Raw genomic sequence first — 14,074 nt, 5'->3', positions numbered from 1 at the left:
TAACATTTTAAAGAAGGCAAAAAGGCCTGACTCTTGTGCAACTCCAGTTGATTGTTAGTGGCTACCTTGAGCGTCATGTGAAGGATTCAGGTCCCGTATCACTCAATGAGTAGGCATGCTCTGATTGATTAGTTACGTCTGCAGTGGCACTGGAGAAGGTAATGGTGATATATATAGGCCACCTGTTTGCAACACTATAAAATATGTAGTAGAAAGAATTTAAGGGCTTTGTAGCTCAGGAATAACCTGGTGGTTTCTCATCCAGTTTTTAAAGGCTCAATCTATACTTTTTGAGGCCTGGATCAGGAGGACCCATGTCTCTAATCATTGCTCAATTTAGTTAGAACCAGGATCCAGAACAAGTTATCCATCATACCACAGCCCAGGAAAGCTTAGGAATCACTTTCCCCATTGTGACCTAGAGTAAGGTCTGAGGGGAAATGATGTGCTCTGGGAAGGCTCCAACCTCTTTCCTCTCCATCCCTTTCTTTACAGAGTGACGTCATCCGGAAACCTCAGGGTCAAGTGGAACTGAACTCCCGTTGCCAAATTGTTCGAGGGGAGGGTGCACAGACATTCCAGGTGAGCATGCTCCTGGCGGCTAGTGCTTTAGATAGAAGAGGTGCTGGGTTTGGATATGGCTCGGATGGAAACAAAGATGGGGCAGAATGAGCGTGTGTGAAAGCCATTACCTAGACGTTTGCATTGATCCTCATTTGTGGGTTTGAGGAAGGAAGAGGAGGCAGAATGTGAGAGATGGATTGAAGGTAGGAGAGACACGGAGGCAAAGATGACGAGGAGGAGAAGGGAGGGAGGGAGTACCAGGGCAGGAGGAAGGAAGAGCTGGTATCTCGGAGATCTGCGCTACCGCAGAGCCAGGCCCCTGTTCTTCCATCGTCCTGTCTCCTCATCCCCAACCCCTCACTTCTCCACAGCTCATCTCTGAGAAGAAGACCTATTACCTGACAGCGGACTCGCCCAGCCTGCTGGAGGAGTGGATCCGTGTCCTACAGAACCTGCTGAAGATCCAGGCCATTGGGCCTCCGGCCCTGACTCAGGGCGGCGCCAAGCCCGCTGTGAAGGGCTGGCTGACTAAGGTACGGGTGGGGTTGGTGGGGGAGGAGCGTGGTGGGCTCCTCGTGAGAGTCAGGGGAGCCAGGAGTGAGTGCTGGGCTGGTGGGTCACCTCCTGACACACAGCTCCTTTCTCCGGGAGGCCCCTCACACTGACTACCTGTGGGATGAACCACACAAGGTGACGGTGAATGAGTGTCTGGAAAAATAGGGGTCAGTGTTGTTACAACAGCAGCTATTCTTGAGACAGGGGGAAAAGGAATGTATCGGACCCATTTTGAAGCCATTAGGAGTTGCCCTCACCCCTGCCTGTACCCACCACAGCTCAGTGTGAATAGTGGGAAGCTGTGACCTCGGCGAGACAGGTGTGGCCAAAGACTTATAATATCTCAGGCTGCCCTAAAGACGTTTTAATTAGGGCTCTTCTGGTTGCAGGGAGCTGAGAAGCACTTGTTAATCCCAAGAAAGGGGAAGTTAACAAGGAAGCGCGTTAACTAGGCCAGGATGCCGTCAGGAGTGATTGTGTGAGCAAGTTCAGTGCTTGGGGCTCTGCCTGTGCCGCTGCTTCCCTGTTCAGTCTGTGTTCACAGCCATCTCCTCTGCCCACGTGCAGTGTTTTTTACACTTCACGATTACACTTGCCCAAGGCCTTCAGCCCACCGTGGCCCTTCCCTTCCGACTCTAGCCTCTGCAGATTAGCAAGTTCTCGTGATCATATTCCTGGGACAGGATATCTGGTTGGCCTGGTCGATCTTTTAATGGCAGGTCATACGAGGACGGATGGGGTGTCGTGTGGTACCATGGACGCTCGCTGTGAAAGGGCTGGTTCCGTTAGTAGAGAATCTGGGTGGCATCTGAGTTTGACCTGGGATTGACCAAAGGATCTGAGTTAGACCAGGGGTTTTGAGATCTGTCTCCCTTTGGCTTCTCTTTGCCAGTCCCGGATCTTCTTCTGGGGTCATCTGGTTCTAATAATGCTGGTTCATTTCTGGCCTACAGGTCAAGCATGGCCATTCCAAACTGGTCTGGTGTGCTCTTGTTGGGAGAACCTTCTACTACTATCGAAGCCACGAGGACAAGGTACTTCCTGGCCTCCCGACAGCTTCCCCCAAACCACATTCCTGTGGCTCTGTGTCCTTACGGAAGGCCCAGCTTTACCCTCCACCCCAGCCAACCCCACGACAAGTACAGAGCTGGCTGGCCAGATCCCTCTAGAGTGTGTGACCAGTGTGCATGGTCCGCAGACCCTGCCTGTGTGGTCTGTCTGTGCTTCTCCAAGCCCGCCTCAGCCAGGGAGCTGTAGTCTCCCCCTCGTCCTTGATTCCCAGCCCTACAAGGCCTGAGGGTTCAGAGAGAGGAGACTCCTCCGTTCCCCGCTGGCCCTCCCATTCACGGAAGGCTCGTGTCCACAGCGCCCCCTGGGCCGTCTGCCTGTGCGGGACGCACGCATAGAGGAAGTAGATCGATCCTGTGACTCAGACGAGGACTATGAGGCTGGAGGGACCCGGCGGTTGCTTTCCTCCCACTGCACCCTTGTGATCCACCCGCCGGAGCACAGCCCCACCTACCTCCTCATTGGCACCAAGCACGAAAAGGTAAGGGAGGGGGCTGGGCCTCCATGGCAAAGCTTGCACCTTTGATTCTCACCTTCCTTCTCTCTTCTGAGCTTCCCCAGATTTGAATCTATTTCCCTCCTGGACATTTTGGCAACTAGTATTTCCTGAATGTTCCTTGTATTGAATCCATTCCCAGTGACCAACATCTCTGCACTGGGGCCATGAGATGGAGGGAACCGCAAGCTTAGGAACTTGGGTTCACATTCAGCCCATCCCAAGTCTTTCCTCTTAGGGACCGGTGGCCTTGACTTGTGCCAACCAGACAGGCTGACCCTCACCCTGGGCTTGGCCCCTTCAGGGAGGCTCCCTTGGAGCTCTTGCCTCCATTCTTCCCCAGCCCAGCCCCATCAGGTGGCTTTCCATCCTTTTCCAGGATACGTGGCTTTACCACCTCACAGTGGCTGCAGGTGGCAGCAGTGCCAAGGTGGGCACTGCCTATGAGCAGCTCATTGGAAAGCTGATGGATGGTGAGGGAGACCCAGGTAAGGCGAGGGTGGCCATCACTGCTGGGTTGGAGGGTGGTGGCTGGGTAACTGTTGGTCAGGAACCCAAAGAAAGCACTACCGTACCCTGAAGCTGTTTGGAGACCTTCTAAGCCACAGAAGGGCATTCCCGTCCCAAGCTCCGGGAGCCCTGTTTCTGGTGAGGATACCGAGGAGACCACTCAGTATCTGGGGCAGTTGTCTGGGGAGCAGACTTTCCGGTCACTTGGTCAATGTTTTACTTTGTTCACTGCAACTTTGATGGCTGGGCAGAGGGTTGAGGAAAGAAGGTGGCTGGTTAATCTATAGTTAGAGTTTGTTAATGAATGAAGCCTAAGTTAGGATCAGGCTAACTAAGCCTGGGGCCTTTTGGGGTCTTTATTTTGCTACTGATTCTCAGGACCCTGAGGATCCAAGGGCACCCAGAACACACACTGCTTTACTGCTGCTCCGAGGCTTGTTGGTTCCAGGCTGATATACGCTCCTCTATCCAGACCTAGCGCTGCAGGGAGAGGCCCTCCCCTGCACACGCACGCTTGCACTCCGACGTCCACGCCTTGCATTGGACGTTCACCCCTATTGCAGCCCCACGAGCAAAGCAGTAGCCGCCTTCCTGTAAGCCATGCTCGTGAGTGTGCTGAATAAATGCAGTGCACAGCCCACACTCTGTGGATATAAATCCAGCACAGCCCACATGTCCCGACTGTGAAAACACCGTCTTCCCCAGAGATCAGGGTCGGGGTGCGGGGGAGGCAAGTTGCCTCCTCAGTGGTAACGGCTGCTGCTCTCTGGTGCTGTGCTCCGGGCAGATTCCCCCCTCTGGAGGCACCCCATGCTGTGCTACAGCAAAGACGGGCTGTACACCTCCCTCACCACCCTGCCCTCCGAGGCCCTGCAGACGGAGGCCGTCAAGCTCTTCAAGGTAAAGTGGGAGCTGAGCCCAGGCCCACGGACTGGTGGCGGCGCCCTTGCCCTGTGCCCAGGCTCTGCCCAGAGCAGTTCTTCCCACCACGGTGATGCCGGGGTGGAGAAGACCTGTGCAGGTTAGGGGGGGAGCTCCCGGAGGGATCTGAAGAGGAAGGAAAAGAAAGTCCCTCAGGGCTCCCATCATGTCCTTTACGGCAGGGAGGCTGGAAGCTCTGGGACTTCATTCATGGGCCCTTGGGGAGCACTAGCGAAACGAAGAGCTGCCCTCCTGTAGTGAACAGCGGGAGAGGGCAGGTTTACGTTGCTTCTGGACCTGAGAGATTCTGGCCTATTTTAGAATATTCTTTGTTCCCCTCTGAATATTCTATCTTTTTAAAATATGAATATGTCTTGCTTATGTAATGGAAACATGTAGAGGAAAGATCCTGTCCCAAAGTAGCCTTCTCGGTAAGCGTAGACGTTCTCGAGCAGTCACGATGCCCCCTCCTAGAAAGGGCTGTCTGCCGTGAACCGGAGCCTTCCTTGAGCCCTGGGCGGGGGGACGGCCCAGTCCGTCCCCCGTCACAGAGGACGATAATCAGGGGGCTGTCAGTCTACCTGTGCCCACTGTCATTTCCCTGCAGTCGTGCCAACTCTTCATCAACGTGCCCGTGGAAGCGGCCTCGGTGGACTACCACGTGTCCCTGGCCCAGACCGCGCTGCAGGTCTGCCTCGTTCACCCCGAGCTGCAGAGCGAACTGTACTGCCAACTCATGAAGCAGACCAGCTGCCGCCCGCCGCAGAAGTGCTCCCTCATGCAGGTGGGCGTCCCTGGGGCGGAACGGCCAACGGGAGCCGTCGGCCAGGGCTGCCCAGGACGTGGGAAAGGTGGAAGGAGGTGACCGGGCAGGTATCCTCCGAGCCTGGCAGCCAGCAGGCGGCTTCCGTACTCAAGGCTGCCCGGGTCCCGCTGCCCTCTCTGTGCCCCTTCTGGACGTCTGCACACAGGTTGTGTGATTGCGGCTCTGCACAAAGCCCGACCAGGCTGGCCATCCTGGTGCCCGCAGAAGGCTGGGGGCTGCGGTTCGGAGAGGGTGGTGAAGGCTCTGTAGCTCAGGACTGCGAAGGTGGTGGCACGGCGGACCCAGCGCTCAGCCCGCATTTCTTGTTTCCCCTGCAGTGCTGGCAGCTCCTGGCTCTGTGTGCCCCACTTTTCCTGCCTCAGCACCACTTCCTCTGGTACGTCAAACAGCAGCTCCAGCGCCACGCAGATCCCCGGTGAGTGCACGTCGTTTCCTCTGCCACTCTGGCACTACCGACTGGCATGATCTGGAGGGACGCAGGGGAGACTAGGATGGATCAGATCGCCCCGCCCTCTGGGGTTTGCACAGTGGTCACGTAGACTTTGCCCATCACCATGTACGCAGATGGGCACGTGGAGATCTGGGCACCCTCTACACACCAATCCACGTGTGTGTGGGTATTTAGTGGGGGCCCTCATGTGGAGCTACCGCGCCCCCAGATCATCCCCAGATTTGCATTCTCTGTTGCCATGTTTTCTGGCTTCTGCAGAAAATATCTGTGCCAGCAACCAGCAGCAGATAGGCCCCGAATGACCAATTAACACCCCAGACCAGTCTTTGGGGCTCGTGTCACAGCCTTCCAGCTGCAGGTTTGGTCCTATAGGTTACATGTAGGTAGGGAACCAGGGTGTCAAGGTGGTAGGGATGAGTGGATTCCCGGTTTTCCTTTCTTCCTTCGCCTGTCTTTTTAGAAATGAGACGGGCCAGTACGCCACGTACTGCCAGCGGGCAGTGGAGCGGACGCTGCAGACTGGGGAGCGGGAGGCCAGGCCCTCGCGCATGGAGGTGGTGTCTATCCTGCTGCGGAACCCCTTCCACCACTCCTCGCCCTTCAGCATCCCCGTGCACTTCGCCAACGGGACTTACCAGGTGACGGGCGACCTACCAGGTGACAAGGCTGCCGCGCTCCCTGGGCTGAGTCTTCTCATATTGCCACCCCAGAGGAGAACACCTTTGGGCCAGTGGGTGCTAAGCCTCCTTAGGCCCAGCAGATCTTAACAGGCAGACCAGCCAAAGGATGGGCCTGGGGTGCAGGGGCGAGTGGGGCCATTCGTGCCACTGTGGAGGGAGTACAGAGCTTGAATCACAAAAGTACTTCACTCTTTGGGGCCTGGGAAGAGGACCTTTTGAACCCACTACGTGAACAGGGAAGCTGACACACTGACCAAGAAAGTGGCAGGGGAAGGGCCTCCCAAAGAGTGACAGCAAAGGAGGAACGGAGCTTATGTGGGACTTCAGTTTATGGTGGGCGGGCTCCTCCCTTAAGCACTCACCCTCTGCATGTGGAAACCAGGCTTTCTTTGGCCTCTGTCGTCGCCCTCGCTCCTTTCAGCCATGCCTTTCCACCTCCCGGCCTCTGACCCCCCCACTAGCCCCCGTGGGCCCCTCTCAGGAGGTCCCCTCTCCCGGCAGGTGGTGGGTTTTGACGGCTCCTCCACAGTTGACGAGTTCCTCCAGCGGCTGAACCAGGAGACGGGCATGAGGAAGTCCTCCCATTCTGGCTTTGCCCTCTTCACGGACGACCCTTCTGGCAGGGACCTGGAACACTGCCTGCAGGGGAGCGTCAAGGTGATGGTCCCCTGTAAGCCAACTGAGCCACCTTGGTCTTCAGGATTTTGTGTTCCCAGCCTATTTGGGGCTGAGCCCGAGGCCAGCATTTCTGTGCCATCTTAAAATGTGCCCATATAGGCAGAGAAAAGTCGTTTGTGCCCTTGTCTCTGGAGAGAAGATCTCCACATCCCTCCCTCCCTCCCTCCCTCCCTTGAGAGGCTGTTCAGCTTCCAGAAGAAAAGCCGCTTCCCAGCTCAGGGTAGGAAGGACAGGGAGGCACTTCTCAGCAGCAGCCCCACCCGGGCGGAGCCTGTCTACACACATGCGTAGACAGACAACTGTACACCTGGACCCAGCAGATGTTGTGTTGTACGCTGGCAGCTCACTCTTACCCAGTCTGCCAGGGCCCGTGCTGTGCTTACAGGTCCCACCAACTCTAAAGAGGTAGATCCTTGTGGTACTTCTGTGCGTAAAGGCCCTTGAGTGGGATTCGAACCCTATGTTGCATTAGGGTCTGGGGTTAGAGCCGCAGGGCATGCTGGGTGTTTGTGGGATGTGCTGGAGCACTTGATGAGGATGAGGGCTTTGGCTGCAGTTTCTGCTTTCTTTATGGCGCCAAGACAAAGGCTCCTATAGTCTTTTACCATTGCCTGGAAAAACTATGCCCGGGCATCTGTAAGGCTTTGTTACACAGTAGGCCTCCGGTTATATTTGTTGAAGAGAATGGCGGTCGGTGGGAGGGAAGTGGAGCCGGTGATGAGGGGCCATGGTTTTGAACTGGGGCCTGCCTAGCCTCTGGGAGGCCCCCTCAGATGTCCAGGCAATGGCGGCAGCATTCCATGGTTTGCTGCCCATGCCACGCTCAGAGCTACACCTCTGTCTGTGAGGCACCCTGGGTCCTGGGAGCATGAGGCCCCGCGGGTCAGCCTCCTGATGGAGGACAGTCCTTCAACCCTGTCCTGCTGCTCTGCCCGAGTCCAGCCCTGACTGGACCTTGTTCCCTTCATCAGGGGCTTTTCTGACTTTCCTCTTTTGCCTCATGCAGATCTGCGATGCCATCTCCAAGTGGGAACAAGCCCTGAAAGAGCTGCACTCCGGAAAGTCTGAGGGTGGCACACGTGTCGTGAAGCTGATGTACAAGAACAGGTCCTGGGCACCGCTGAGGGGGACCAAGCCTGAGGGCTGCTGGGGTGCAGCTCATCACTCCCCCAGCTGGAGGCGTGTCCTGCACAGGCAGGGCGCCCAGATATATAACACTGCCTGCTGGTCAGTAGCTGGAGGCCCAGGCTGGCTCTGCTGGCCTCTGTGAGACCCTGGACAGCTCAGGCTCTCCGTCCCTGTACTGTGTCTGCATACTCACACATGCATGCATACACACACACACACACACCCCTGCCCCCCGAACAGACCAACTTCCTCGGGTGGCTGCATGTGTTACATTAGGAGAGGAAGATTTTGTCTGAGCACTAGATATTTAAGACTAAAGAATAAATTGCTCCTGGGAGCTTCCCTGGTGGTGCAGTGGTTGAGAGTCAGCCTGCCGATGCAGGGGACGCGGGTTCGTGCCCCGGTCCGGGAGGATCCCACATGCCGCGGAGCGGCTGGGCCTGTGAGCCATGGCCGCTGAGCCTGCGCGTCTGGAGCCTGTGCTCCGCAACGGGAGAGGCCACAGCAGTGAGAGGCCCGCGTACCAAAAAAAAAAAAAAAAAAAAAAAAAAGAATAAATTGCTCCTATATACCAGTTCCAGGAGATACAGGAGATACCAATTTGACTAAGAAAATTCCATCCCAGTACGTCTCCAGGCAGATGATTTCCATTAGTCTCTTGGAATCTTAACTCATTTAGTTTCCTAATAAGCTATGATTCCAGGTACCAGATTCCCCTCACCAAATCTAGTAAGTCTTAATGGTGAATTCAGAACCGACCACATGCTACTGTTGCTATGGGACCTGATGGCCCTCTATCTGCTCTGTGTCATGCTTGGTTAAGTTTTTCTGGAGGCAGTGGAAAATAGGCTCACAGATGGTATAAAAAGAGTAGTTTCTTTCTTTCTTTGTAAATCAAGATAAACAGATGCAGAGACAGCTTCATCCGTTTGGGATCCCAGCTGAGCCCTGGCTTCTCACTCTCTCCCCTGTAGGCTGTACTTTCGGAGTCAAGTCAAAGGGGAGACAGAGCGAGAGCGCCTGCTGCTTGCCTCCCAAACTAGCGGAGAGATAGTGGCAGGGAGGTTTCCTGTCAACAAGGAGCTGGCTCTGGAGATGGCTGCACTGATGGCCCAGGTAAGGTTCTGTCTAGGAGTCAGGAGGGTCAGGAGACGTCTTGGACTCACAGGTGGAGTGCACCACACAGGCTGAAACAGGAGATTCTGCGGGTCCTGAGGTGCCAGAGAGGGCGGCCTTGCTGACTCCTTACCCAGCAGAGTGCCTCACTGCAGATCCAGGCTACGTGCAGAACTCTGGGCGTGGAAACCAGGGGCCTGGGTTTGAATCCTAGCCACCTTCCCGCTATGAGATCTTGGCCAAGTCACTTCACTTGTCTGTGCTGTAGTTCCCTTTTTCATATCCCGAAAACAAAAATACCTCCCTACCTGCCCCGACAGGGTTGTACTAAGTGTAATTTCCTAGATAATGTATGTCATATAATGTATGTGGTTAAGTGTGTACTTACAGCTGTCAAACATTGTAATGAGAACTAGGAAAAGGAACACACATTCAGACTTTGACTCTTCTATTACCTTTAGGAGGCTGTCTTGCCAAAGGAATCTGGGATACCTTCATGGTTCCCGTAAGAAAGAGTCTGGATCTACATGCTGGAGAGGATGGGGAAATAATAACAGTGGACCTTTAATATAGTAACACGTATTGAGTATGCTGTAGAGGGCCCTGTGCGAAACATTTTATATGTAGTACCCTATTTAGTTCTCACCCCCGCTTTATAGATGAGTAAACTGAAGCTCAGAGTTTAACTTGATCATGGTTTCAGAGCTGGTAAATGGCAGAGCTGGGATTTGAGCCAAGTATCTGACTCTAATGGCCACATTTGGAACAGTCAGCTCTACTGAAGGATCTGTAGCACCTTCAATCCTGTATCCCATATTTTTGGATTAGGAGCCAGAATTTCTATAGTGTTTTCCCTTGTCTGCCACTAATTAACTGTGTCTTTGGATAAGGCACTTAACCTCAGCTGCAAAAGGAAAGTTGATCTAGACAATCTCTAATATTCTAGGACCCTAAGGTTGTTTCTCTGGTGTCTGTGAAACTTGAGATAAAGGGTCTGTCTGTACACAAGAAGTGTTTTTTCACATCCATTCACACCTCACCAATAAAGGGATGAAATAATGGTTTATTTCACCTCTCCTAGCAGGGCCCCAACCCCATTCACGTCCAAATTCCTGATTTGTCCTTCCATGTGCTTCTACCACAGGTAGAGTATGGGGACTTGGAGAAGCCCATCCTGCCAGGACCTGGGGGCACACCCCCTGCCAAGGCTCTGCATCACCTCCAGCAGGTCCTAGACAGGTTCTACCCAAGGCGCTACAGACACGGGGCCCCCCTGGAACAGCTGAGGTAGGCTGCAAGGTTTTGCAGGGAGTCACCGTGGGGAGGCATGGGCTGCAGAGTTGGGGAAAACCTCAGAGCTGCAACAGAAACATGGCACCATCTCTCTCCATCCGTCTAAACCAGGCACCTGGCAGATCAGCTGACCACAAAGTGGGCAGCACTGCAAGGCTGCTCCTCTCCTGAGTGCATCCGCATCTACCTGACAGTGGCCCGGAAGTGGCCCCTCTTTGGTGCTAAGCTCTTTGCTGCTCAGGTAAGTGTGGGTGGTTTCCAGCCGAAGGAGTGGTTACCACACCCTCAGGAACTAAGTTTCTCCTGGATTCGGTCATGTTTGAGCCAGTTCAGTCTGCAGCGCCCACCCGCAACCACTAGGGGTCACTATCTTTCCACCCATTTCTTGCCTACTCCAGCTTTCCCCGGTCCAGAGCAGTTGTGACTCATTGCTTTCGGGCCAGGGTTATTTCTGGGCGATCCTTAACTTTCCTTTATTGACTTCTTTCCCAATCCTACCCTTGAAAAAAAAGATAGGGTCAACTAATCCACAACAGAGTTCAGACTTGATATGATGTTCCTCTTGAGAATGTTTTTATTTTTTAAAAAAGTTTGAAAGAACAACGTGTAACCTAAACAAATACATCTCTGCTGACCTGGTGCAGCCACAGAGGGATCTGACTACTCAGGCACCAGTTAATTTCTCCTGCTGGAAGGCCAGGTGGCTAAAAGTAATTTCAGATGGAACTTTTCTTCACTGGGTATCTGGTGTGCACGAAACTTTGTACGTAATCACACAGAGTGTCCTATCCTCAAAGCTGGATCATGATCCTGTTCACTGAGGATACAGATTAGACAACAGACATTCATTCATTCAACAAAGAATTATTGAGCTCCTACTATATCTCAGGCATTGTGCTAGTTGTCTGAGGTGACAAGAGGTGAGCAAATCAGACACGTCCTCGCCTTCATGGAGCTTCCCATCTAGTGGGGGACGTACACACTAATCAAATATTCACACATACACTCTCTCTTTCTAAATATATATATATATATATAAAATATATATAATTTTTTTAGAAGCTGTCACAAGTGCCATGAAGTTTTGAAAAGTACAGGGGTGTTATAAAGGCATATAACATGGGGGCCCACTTAGTCTGGAAGGTTGGGAGAAGCTCCTGAAAAAAGGGACATGTCCATCTCTCTCCCCAGCCTCCCCAGGGTAGAAGAGACAGGAAATCTAGATTGGCCTACTGCAGCCCTGGCAGTGAAAATTAGCCATTCTAGGACTTATCCACCAATAGTCATTTTTCTCCCTGGTAGGGCCTAAAGCCCTTGCATTATTGTTTTCCTAATTATTTTACAGTCCCCAGGAAATTGGTTGAAGCAGGATGCAGCCTGCACTTAGGAGGGCCTGTGGGTGGAATGCTGTCAGTTTCTGAGAGCCAGGAAAAAACAGCCTGTTCTCCATGCCTGTGACAGAACAGCCGGGGCTGGCCTCTGTTCTGGAACAGGAACAAAGTGTACTGTGTTCTGTACCGTGGCAGGATGGGCTATAGGTACTACAAGAAAGTGATACTCGGGGTTGTTAGTAGGTGGCCAGAGCCCCAAGCCAGGTGCCTCCTGCCACGTGCAGCCTGTTTACTCCAGCATGCTATACAAATACCATCTTCTATGTTTTCCAAAAGAAAAAAGTTGGAAATCACTGCCTAGCAGATCCCTGGATGTGCCTTCTTCCTCAGAAAGCTCTAGTGGTTCAGAATCCTTAGCGGTGGATGTCTGATGGGATTTTCCTGTTCCCCCAGCCTGCACAGCTGTCTTCCAAGGAGAACACTCTGGTGTGGATTGCGGTGAATGAGGATGGTGTCAGCATCCTGGACCACAACACCATGGTACGGGAGGATGAGGGCTGGCTTCCTGACCCCTCCTTCTCCTGACAGTATCTTTTCTCCTCTCTGGACTCAAAGGGCTGAGCTAAGTGACCATGGTTTTCCTTCCCCCACCCCCTGCCCAAGTACTGCTGTCCTCTAGTCTAGACACAGCTTGTAGACATTCAAAATGTAGATCTCCAAAGTGTGACCACTTCGGACTTCTCCCTTCCTGGTCTGGAAGAGACCGGGCATGCTGGCTCCTAGCTCAGGAGGCAGGTGGAAAGTTTTTCCAGAACTAACTGGATCTTTCCCCACAGCAAGTGCACGTCACTTATCCCTACTCTTCAGTGATGACCTTTGGTGGCTGCCGGGATGACTTCATGCTTGTGATTAGATCCATTTCAGACCAGAGCTCTGGAAAAGGCCACATTGAGAAGCTGATCTTCCGGATGGCTGCTCCCAAGGTGGGTCTGAAAGCTGCTAAAACATTTTACCCTGCTGTGGTCTGATGAGATGGGCTCGGAGCTTAGAAAGGAAACTGGGGTTATGACAGTACTCTAGAAGGGCCCTGCCCCAAATGAAACTTTTGGCCCTATCATCAGTACCCCAGAGGGTTCAGGTGGCGTCTCTGCTGAGCTGGCAGGTGGGGGGGCTGGCGGGAGAGGGAGCTCACTCTGGTCCAGCTACTCTGCGCTCCTCACGTTACCTTCCTCTGTTCTGTCAGCCATAGCACCGGACAGGCTTGAGTGGGGGCCTTCTTGCTGCTGTCGTCCTTGCAGCAGGCCCAAGTGTTCTTGCCTTGGGCTCTGCTGTCCCGGCCCTAGTCACAAGTGGGACACTCCGAACATGCTCCCCCTTCCCTGGGGTCTTGAAGAAGGTCCTAGGAACTGTTCACTTTAAGGGCCTTGTTCCTACTCAGTACAGGAAATGTTGATGCAAAAAATAACAATTGCAGAGACTCTGAAACCAAAGTTCTGATTTATAGTTCCTGGCTCCCTTCTGAGCAACTGGAAACCCTGTTGTTTTAACCCTAAAGCTGGAGTTCGCCAAACCACCTCCTCCTTTCAATACTGTCCCTGCCAAAGGAGAGGCTATACAGAGCCTTTCCTCCAGGGAGGCTGCCTTGCCTTGTCTTGGAGACAGCCAGGGCGGAATGTTGGTCCTCCTGTCCTCAGGAGATACTGGGCACCTCAGGACCTCCAGACGCCTATTTCACAAAGCCTCTGAGCCTCACAGGAACCATCCCCTTTGGACATTTCCTCCCGTGTGGGTATTTTAACTTAAGGGACAAACTGAAGCCCAGGAAGCTTATATAACCAGTGCAACAGCTAGTGAATGCGAGAGTCAGGATTCAAGCCAAAGCCAGTGTTCAATTCCTTTGTTTCTCTTTCTCTCCTTAGATTGCAGAGGTGACCTTCATCATGGCTAGCTACATGAACCACTGCTCCACAACCGTGGACCCACCCCCCAACCCGCCTGCTGCCTGCCAGCCATGGGAACTGGATGGACGACAGCTCTTTGCTTCTGTTCCATGTGCTGCCAAGGGGCCAACGTTGCTGTGAATATTCCTCCTACCCCTTTCCCCACCACCACCTGGTGCCTCTGGGATTAGAGAGATGTATTCTTGGGTGCGATACTACTGTGATGGGTCTAACAGCCCCCTGCAGCCTGCCCCAGTTGTTCTGTGAAATGTGTATTTCAGTGTCCATGAAGCCTTTACTCTCTAGGTGCCTTATAATGTTTCAGGGCCAACCTTTAAAAATCCAGACCCAGTATAAAAACCACTGTTTTCATAAGAATACTGAGCTCTGGATGCTGCCCAATTCTAGACACAGATAGGGATGGCCCACTGTTACTGGTTACTGAGGGCATCAGTGCTGTAAGTCGGAATTTCCTGCACTGCTACTCTCAGGGAGACTAATATGTTTATGTTGTGTA

General features: G+C 53.3%; 1 protein-coding gene across 1 annotated transcript in view; it reads left to right on the top strand.

The window, feature by feature from the left end:
- Nucleotides 1-13,698, top strand: part of PLEKHH1 (pleckstrin homology, MyTH4 and FERM domain containing H1) — a 42,407-nt gene extending 28,709 nt beyond the window's left edge. Inside the window, exons 12-28 of the mRNA XM_065872112.1 lie at nucleotides 496-582; nucleotides 936-1,097; nucleotides 2,073-2,153; nucleotides 2,486-2,668; nucleotides 3,063-3,171; nucleotides 3,981-4,093; nucleotides 4,722-4,898; nucleotides 5,258-5,355; nucleotides 5,852-6,029; nucleotides 6,573-6,728; nucleotides 7,756-7,856; nucleotides 8,852-8,993; nucleotides 10,138-10,280; nucleotides 10,398-10,527; nucleotides 12,071-12,157; nucleotides 12,454-12,600; nucleotides 13,537-13,698. Of these exons, the coding sequence (XP_065728184.1) occupies nucleotides 496-582; nucleotides 936-1,097; nucleotides 2,073-2,153; nucleotides 2,486-2,668; nucleotides 3,063-3,171; nucleotides 3,981-4,093; nucleotides 4,722-4,898; nucleotides 5,258-5,355; nucleotides 5,852-6,029; nucleotides 6,573-6,728; nucleotides 7,756-7,856; nucleotides 8,852-8,993; nucleotides 10,138-10,280; nucleotides 10,398-10,527; nucleotides 12,071-12,157; nucleotides 12,454-12,600; nucleotides 13,537-13,698 (2,256 nt within the window). The remainder of the gene's footprint in view (nucleotides 1-495; nucleotides 583-935; nucleotides 1,098-2,072; nucleotides 2,154-2,485; nucleotides 2,669-3,062; nucleotides 3,172-3,980; nucleotides 4,094-4,721; nucleotides 4,899-5,257; nucleotides 5,356-5,851; nucleotides 6,030-6,572; nucleotides 6,729-7,755; nucleotides 7,857-8,851; nucleotides 8,994-10,137; nucleotides 10,281-10,397; nucleotides 10,528-12,070; nucleotides 12,158-12,453; nucleotides 12,601-13,536) is intronic.
- The last annotated feature ends 376 nt before the right edge of the window (nucleotides 13,699-14,074 follow it).

The sequence above is a fragment of the Phocoena phocoena genome, chromosome 2, assembly GCF_963924675.1.
Source record: "Phocoena phocoena chromosome 2, mPhoPho1.1, whole genome shotgun sequence".
In the NCBI taxonomy this organism is placed as follows: domain Eukaryota; kingdom Metazoa; phylum Chordata; class Mammalia; order Artiodactyla; family Phocoenidae; genus Phocoena; species Phocoena phocoena.
Note: the sequence above shows the minus strand (reverse complement) of the source record. Positions and strands in the feature narration are given on the sequence as shown.